An 8,484-nucleotide genomic window follows, 5' to 3' on the forward strand; every position below is an offset into this window, starting at 1 on the left:
AAACAAAACTTTATTTAAAATGAAGTCGAGACAATAAGATGCAAACAAACAGATGTAGTGAATAAATGAACACACATTAAATAGGATGTGTACAGATACAGAATTTTAAACAATTCAAGTAAAACACACACGTACAGAAGATAAAGATAAATGGCTGTAGACCGGTTATCTTTATTGGTTGTATAAGACAATTCATAGTTTATGGGCCTCAGTTACAGTATTGGTAGTTTCCATCCCAGATCAATGTGTCAATCAATCTGGTTCATGTACATACACACGTCACAGGTTGGTCAGTATGGGAACTGCAGTTTGTCTTATCCCAACCAACCACATCTCACAACGAGCCCAGAGAATAACGAGAGCCACAGACTCTGGTGGAGCCAGTGATTTCACATTCCACTGCCCACAATGCTGAGGGATTAGCGGCCACAAAGAGGACGAGGCTGTTCAGCAGAGGATGGCAGACGTGGAAAACATGTGGGTGTCAGGGTTAGAGGAGAGAGAGTCAGGTCAGAGCAGTCAGACCCTCCTCTTCCTCCTCCTCCTCCTCTTCCTCCTCCTCTCTGGGATTCAACTTCTCCTTTTCCTCCTCGTAGCCGTATTTTCAAGTTAAAGTCATTTTCATCCTCATACTTCACATGATGTTTTCAGCTGCTTCGCCCTAAAGGAACAAAGCTCCTCACAGATCTCTGAGGACATGATGTGGTAAAACAAGGAACTGCATTGTTATTTTCATAATTAAGATATTTAAACTCATGTTATCCCAGTGAGAAAACACCAGTGGTGTATAAAGTACTTGAAAGCCATACTTGAGTAAAAGTACAGATATCTTACCTGAAAGTGACTTCGGTAAAAGTAAAAGTCTCCTGTCAGAAAATGACTTGAGTAAAAGTCTTAAAGTAGCTCATATTAAATGTACTTAAGTATCAAAAGTATCTGGTGTTGACATTTAGTATCAAAAGTAAAAGTACAAGTACCAGAATTAAAAATGCAAAGTGCTTGTGATATGATCGAACGTGATTGAACGTTTAATATCAAAGATTGGCGACTTCCAATCTTTGGAACTGTTGTTGTTCTGTTCCTCGAGAAAAAAAAATGAAAAAAAATGATAAAAAAATAAATACTATATATATATATCTCAAATAGTAATGGACTAGTGAGTAAAGCCCGTGTTGCGCTAACCTCTGATGCTCAAGTAACAAGACAGTTGTAAGAAGTAGAAAGTACCGAAATTGGTGTTCAAATGTAACGAGTAAAAGTAGTCAGGAAAATAAATACTCAAGTAAAGTACAGATATGTGAAAAATCTACTTAAGTACAGGAACAAAGTATTTATACTTTGTTACTTCCCACCACTGGAAAACACTTTGTTTTTGGGATGAAGTTTGTCATTTTATTACTTTGTCTGTACAACACAGTACATAACAGACACAAAACAAAAAACATTAATAGGGAAAATAATAAAAGGGCACAATTCAACTTATGTTTTTACTGCACTTGATTGATCTTTTCTACCACATGTCTGGAGTCTTGTTTGTTTTATATCAGCACTAAGTGACTAATGGTGAAACATTGTTACCTCTCAAAAAAAAAACCATAAGAGTGACTTCACAAATATTTATACAATCTCCAAGCTGTGGTTCTCAGTGAAATGTCAGTGAATAGAAGAATGATAACTGTGATGAATGAGAAGATCAGTGTTTCAGGATCACCGGATACATCAGGTGCACCACCGTGATTTGTCGGATAAAACTCGGTACACGTAGGCAAATCCTAAATGTTAAAATTGCAATTCAACCATTCAACTGGACCCAACATACAGAGTACGTATATATACACAACTGAGGCAACAAAGAAAACACAACGAAAAAATCAAATTCTTCTTCCTGCAACGAACTTCAAATGCACCGAAAAAGGCAGATTTCCATACATCAAATGGTAACATCTTCAAGCATGTCTGTGTGAAAGGCAACACAATAAATAAAAATCAATGGCACAGAAGGTTTTGGACAATCTAAACTGAGAAGCACGATGTCTTGTAAAATATTCACAGGAATCTAAATACTAAGAAAGAAAAAGAAGAAGCAAGCACGCGGAAAAAAAAAGAACGACAGAGCCGACTGAAGACAACTGAGATTAACAGAATCCACAATCTAATTACAGTAAATGGGAATAAGAGAATGACAGTTATAATTCAATATAGTATTTGTATTTACAAGCATTTATACAACTGCGGACATTAAATGGGGGCTCAAGCTTATTACTATATCAGGACATGGAGCAGAACAATCAGATCATATAATGCACTAAATATAAACCTTGTAAACATCACATCTCACCTTTTCTCTTCCATATCAGTCAGGTTACGTTTCTTTGCCAGGTTCATTATGTGTTTGTCCTTATTTTAAGGCATAGGTACGAAGCTTAGGAGTGAGCCTCTTATAAGATTCTTCTTTTTTTTTTTTAAATAAGCCAGAATTACTTGGAAGGTTTCACTCCGACGAGTAAAAAAAAAAAATACTCGTCACAGCAAACACCCCCCCGCCCACCAAAACGTCCCCGCGTGTCTCTGGATCAGCTCGGTTATAAGATCTCCTCCACGCCGTGAGCAAAGATCATCACCAGGCCGGGCTCCAGGATCATGTCCTCGCCCATGTGCTGATTCTCGCACGCCATCACCACCACGGCCTGTTTGCCCGGGATCCGCTTGGCGACGTAGTTCTCGTAGTAGCGTCTGTTCATCTGCCGCACCTCCAGCGTGGCCAGGCCCTGCGGCCAGTTGCGCTCGTGGGCGTTCTCGATGAGGTCGTTCACCACCGAGAGGGGACAGCCGCTGTCGATGAGGGAGCGTTTGATGACCGCCTGGAGCACGGCGTCGGGGGTGGAGATCATGCCCCCCCAGCGCGTCACCCGGGCCGGCTGCATGGAGTTCACCCACCTGTTCGGAAAATGAATAAACCACAAGAGAATCAAGGACTGAGCTGCAGCACCAGGACAACTTCTACCGGAGAGTAACAACTCTGAGAGAGAGAAAGAGAGTAAAACTTACTCTAGGATCTCATTGTACTCGATGCTTTCTTCAAGGTTCTGCAGGTTGGGGTTCGCACTGCGGATCGCTCTCATGTAGGCTTTCAGCAGCTGGATGTCTCGTTTCTGGAGAGGAAGAGGAACCAGCTTCGGTCACTGGTCTCACAAGATTTAAAAAAGCTAAACTGGGAGTTTCTCACAGATTGATGTGACTGACAGTTTGAGAGGATACACAAATCAAGGGGCAGGATATTTCAAATCAATTCCTTTGGATCAGGTATTTTCACTTTCATTGGATTTAGAACAAAGGCTGATTCTCAACCCTTTCAGTTTAGAGTCGATTCCAAAATAAATATCATCATTTTCCTCTTCATCATATTGAAGTATTAGTGTCACATCTCTCACATAACCAGTAATAACAATATTGTGTTTAACTACGGTGCTGAAAAAAAGACTCTTAAGACACTTAAGTTTGACTTTTTACTGTTCAAGTCTAAATCCATTACATTAATGACTTTTATATATTGTTAATCGGTTCTACTCCTAGAAATATTGAATAACACAAGCACAACAAAAACAAATCAAACAGATTGACACACAAACAGGAATCCATGTAATCCTGTATCTTACAGACATTTGTAAACAATATTTTTCCGGACAAGAGCCATGTAGTGTTCAAAGTTTCCACTTGGAGACCGATGTTCTTACCTGCTCGCCCAGCTGGTGTTTATGTTCTGCCACCGTTTTCTCCAGGTCGCCAATCTTGGTCTGTTGCTGCTGAACAACACTCCGCAGATGTTTGATGCAGTTGTGGTTGGGCTGTTCATCTTTGGGCATCTCCAGCCTAAAGGAGTTTTGGGAGAGAGGTAAAGAGAGGAAATTAACACCTTAGAGCAGGGGTTTTCAACCGGGGGTCCGCGACGGCATTGCAGGGGGTCCGCGAAATTCGCTTTGATATCAACACATTTCCAGATTACTCTTGAGAATATCGTTAAAAATTATCTAAAATAAGAAAAATATGTCTAAAATAATATAAAGGTGCTGGTGATTATGCGGTTAAAGTTAAGTAGGCCTCAATTATTTGTGTGATATTGTATGATTATCATTTGTGACATATTCTGAATTACTTTGTCATCTTCCCTCTTCAGTTGTAGCCCCAGTTTATGTTGATTGTTATTGATCACCGTTACTTTAACGTTTTTTTAACATGTCAACTACATGTCTGTACATGTAAGTCATGAACGTTATATATTGAGGTACATATGTTTCTGAGATGCAGTACAATTACAAACTGCATTTTAATTTTGTTTTTCAATCCTTAAGCACTGAAAATCAACCGTTTTTGTTGTTTTTTCACAGATTTTTCTAGATTTGCTTGAGGTTTTTAAGTAGATATATCTAAATTTGTTTAAGGTTTTTAAGTAGATATATCTAAATTTGTTTAAGGTTTTTAAGTAGATATATCTAAATTTGTTTAAGGTTTTTAAGTAGATATATCTAGATTTGTTTAAGGTTTTTAAATAAAACCAACATGGAAAACCAAATGTTAAAACTTCCTTCTATCCACATAGATCTACATGCTTGACGCACACACACACGTAGGCACATCAGTGGGCCGTGGATTACTTTCTAGTCAGAATGGTGGTCCCTCGGACAAAACCAGTTGAAAAACCCTTGCCATAGAGGGAAGGGGTCGACAAATCAGATAGAAGCTATATTCATGCGATCTCCCACGAGTCCACTTCCTGTCCCGGTGGACGCCACTCACCCACAGCCCTCCACACAGTTGACGGGCCGCTTGGGGTTGTGCTCACAGTCTTTGAGGTGCGACTGCAGCTGGTCCAGCCGCAGCGTGGCCGTGCAGCCGAAGGTGGCGTTGTCGCAGCTCATGAGGAGCTTGGACAGCATGTTGCGCATGATGCGTGGAACGGGTCGCAGGTGAGCGAGCGTCACCACTGTGCGGTCGACCGGGCAAATCTGCTGCTGGGCGAACCACTGCGTGATGCAGGCGTTGCAGAAGGCATGCTCACAATGTGGAGCCTGGAGGGAAAGAGGAGAACACAATGAGGTAAGAACTAGGGACGGGAATCGGCAGGGACCTCCCGATACGATACTATCACGATACTTAGGTGGCCATACGATATGTATTGCGATACTTTAAGTATTGCGATACTGTAAGTATTGCGATTCGATATTACGATTTCCTGGGATTTCTTTTGGTTCTTTTTTTTTTTTTAAATACTGGACCATGGAAAAATGTTGAATCATTCCTTCAAATACAACACAGTCAAATTCACTTAGAGCATAACAAGTTTTATTTCAAATATTAACATTAACTTAATGACTGCCGGGCAGCCAATAGAGAAAATAAATAAAAATGTGCCCTATTATTGTATAGCCCCTGTCAACTGCACACAAACTGACAGATTAAGAAATGTATGCCACTTAGGCTACTTTTAAACAATAAATAAAAGGTTAATTAAATAGAATGAATAAAAGTTTACTTAAAAAATATAAACTTTGAAATAAACAAAAAGTAGGCTATTGTTGTTTGCATGTAGCCGATGCAAAGCTAGTGCTTGGGTATGTTTAGATTCTTGTGCAAAAACAAGAGCTGGTCAACATGCTCTGGGGTGATGTTGCTCCCCCCATATATCCCCCCGGTATAAACCAATAAATATGTTTAAAAAAAAAAAAAAAAAAATCGATTTGGGAGGCAGCATATCGATTTAAAATCGTCATTCACAAGAATCGCGATTTGTAACTGAATCGATTTTCCCCCCCATCCCTAGTAAGAACATCAGAAGACAGGATTCCAGGTGTGTGATCTTTGAGACGTGCACTTGCCTGCACTGGTTCCTCCAACACTCCGCTGCATATCGGACACAGCAGGTCTTCATCCACCTCCCCTTGAAACCTCGTAATGTCGTACCCCATGGTACATCACTGGGACCCACAACCTCCTGAGGAACACACAACCAAGCAAATTAAGATTAAAATACATTTATTTGTCCCAAACACATTCCTAAAGGAGGGAAATGTAACATCTGCTTTTAACCATCTGGTGCGGGACACACAGAGCAGTGAGCAGCCATGTACGGCGCCTGGGAAGCAGATGTTGGGGGAGTAAGGTGCCTTGCTCAGGGGCACTAGACAGGGTAAGGAGAATCCTCTTGGATTTTTGGAGATATCAATCCAGGTTCGTCTTTTTGTTGTTTCTCCGTGGAGTCGAACCAGAGACGAACCAGAGACCTTTTCTGCCCATAGTCCAAGTGTCTCCCACTAGTGCACCGCCTCTCCAAATGGGGATTGTGTTAACTGTGAAAGACTTGGACAATGGATGTGTTAACACTGACACACACACACACTCGGAGCCTACCTACCTCACTCACAAAAGACCCCGAACGCTTCCATTCAGCTCCCGACGCTCGGCTGATGCATCACATCCGGCAGAAAGGATCTGTCCGACGGGAGAGACAGACGCTCCCTGCAAGAGACAGATCATCACGAGGATTATTATTATTATCATATTCAAACAACTCCTGACTGCCTGGAGGGGGGGGGGGGTGATGCATCATCGAGCTCACACTGGGTCTAATCCAGCCCTAGGATCATAAATTCATAAATACAACATGGATGCAGCTGCAGACACACGTTTGATTGGTCGATAGTGACTTTCCAAGCTTCCTGGTTTCAGTCAGACATGAAGCTAGAAGATGGGGAATCGATCCAACATGTCGTTATGTGATGAGTGGAATATGAATATGAATATGACACGTTCTGAGCTTCGTCCTGGATCCACCAGCACTGTGGGTTAGGGTTAGGTTGGTCTGTTCTCTCTCCACCAGGTCTGAGAGAGAGAGAGAGGATCCTCTGGTCCCAGCTGACTGGGGTCTGACCTACATTCACAGGGAAGCAGCACCTACTGGTCTGAAGGAGAGTCCCATCGTTCCCAGCATGTCCTGCAGCCCCAGCTAACCCTCCAGTGGGACCCTCCAGCTCCCACCACTCCCACTACTCCCACCCCACTGGTTCAACCGCTGTTAAAAGGGCCACATGGAGATGAACCATCCGGTGCCACGGTGGCTTCAATCGGCATTGAATTAAAAAAAAAGAAGCTAACGGTGGCTAACTAGCTAGCTCCCCCCGTTAGCCTCTGCGGTGGCTTCCTCTTGGCTGTTAGCATCGAAGCTAACCAGGCGTAGCTCAGTGCGGGGCGGCCACGCAGGGAAGTGTCCGTGTGCGTGAGGTTTACCGCATCGTGCGCGTTGTGTACTTACGTGAACATGAAGCAAAATGGATCCCGGCCGCCGCGGTTGTGTGTTTTTTTTACGCTGGACGTTGCTACTGTAAGCTAGCAGCTCGTTAGCCACGTCCTGTGCTACATCCTACGCGTCTGCGTCGCCCCGGACGGCAGCAGGGGTGTGACGTCAGGACGTACAGTGGCGCTGCTGATTGGTCGGTGGGTGATGTCACTCAGGCGGAAGCAGGAAGTGACCGACCGACCCTTTAATTAAATGCTGCATTCAGGGGCTGTGTTAAAGGTCTAGTGCAAATTAATAAAATATAAAACATAAACTAATGTATAGAAAACAACTTCATCAGTTTGACGATACGTGTGCTGCAAAAAGTCACTTATTTTATTTTTACTTTACTTTTTGTATCTTTTATCTTTTATATCTTTTTATTTCATATATTGTTTTTTTTATGTGTGTAGTACTTTTTGTGTTTTTATGTTTTATGTTCCTTGTATGCACTTTCAACCAAAACAAATTCCAGGTAAATGTAAACCTGCTTTGCAATAAATACTTTCTGATTCTGATTCTGATACAGAAACACGCTGCAAGTAGTGAAAAAAGGACACAGGGAATGTTTCCAGGGAACCAAATAACTGATATAATTGGTTGTAGTTCAAGGCTTTGTGAAGTTCCATCACCACTGATGAGAAGCAGACTTCAATCATTTCAAAAAGCAGTGAACTACAACCGGGTTCGTCACTTATTTCTGTCCCCTGGAAATATTTCCCTGGTCCTTTATCGCAATATGCAGAACATTTCTTTATTTGCATGTGTCGTAAAACTGATAAAGTGGTTTCCTTAATTTGCAGTGAGTTGAACTCTTTCAGGCACTGTATTAAAGGGATCTATTGGCAGATATTTAATATATAGTAATCCTAGTGATGTTTTCACTACTGTGTTTCATCTAAATTGTACAAATTGTTGTTTTCTTTACCCTAAAATGGTTCCTTTTATATTTAAATATAATATTTACATCAGGAGCAGGTCCTCTCTATGGAGGCAGCCATGTTTTTTACAGTGGCCCAGACTGGACAAACTTTGAGTTTCTATGACAACTGAAGGCTACCACAGGTTCTCCTCATGTTAGGAAGTTGAGTTGAGGGTTATTCATCTGCAACACACAACTTCATCACTCGATGTGACTAAACTTCTACACACTG

General features: G+C 41.7%; 1 protein-coding gene across 2 annotated transcripts; it reads right to left on the reverse strand.

Annotated features, from left to right (window-relative positions):
* Positions 1–1,379: 1,379 nt before the first annotated feature.
* Positions 1,380–7,410, reverse strand: rnf41 (ring finger protein 41). Of its 2 annotated transcripts, none has more exons than XM_061074569.1 (7): positions 7,307–7,410; positions 6,419–6,513; positions 5,874–5,989; positions 4,795–5,066; positions 3,735–3,870; positions 3,049–3,152; positions 1,380–2,937 (listed from the first exon to the last, which is right to left on the reverse strand). In XM_061074569.1, exons 3-7 carry the CDS (start codon positions 5,961–5,963, stop codon positions 2,583–2,585), a joined length of 957 nt encoding a protein of 318 aa, XP_060930552.1. In that variant the 5' UTR covers positions 5,964–5,989; positions 6,419–6,513; positions 7,307–7,410; the 3' UTR covers positions 1,380–2,582. The 2 variants fall into 2 exon arrangements, with proteins under 2 accessions (XP_060930552.1, XP_060930551.1); XM_061074568.1 differs by having other exon boundaries at positions 6,410–6,513.
* Between the last annotated feature and the right edge of the window lie 1,074 nt (positions 7,411–8,484).

The sequence above is a fragment of the Limanda limanda genome, chromosome 7 (genome assembly GCF_963576545.1).
Source record: "Limanda limanda chromosome 7, fLimLim1.1, whole genome shotgun sequence".
In the NCBI taxonomy this organism is placed as follows: Eukaryota; Metazoa; Chordata; class Actinopteri; order Pleuronectiformes; family Pleuronectidae; genus Limanda; species Limanda limanda.

Excerpts from the sequence above, each read along its gene's own strand:
- rnf41 (XM_061074569.1), bottom strand. The coding sequence starts at position 5,963 with ATGGGGTACGACATTACGAGGTTTCAAGGGGAGGTGGATGAAGACCTG. Across the intron at positions 3,153-3,734 it reads AACACCAGCTGGGCGAGCAG|AAACGAGACATCCAGCTGCT; the intron begins GTAAGAACATCG and ends CTTCCTCTCCAG. Across the intron at positions 2,938-3,048 it reads GAGTACAATGAGATCCTAGA|GTGGGTGAACTCCATGCAGC; the intron begins GTAAGTTTTACT and ends TTTTCCGAACAG.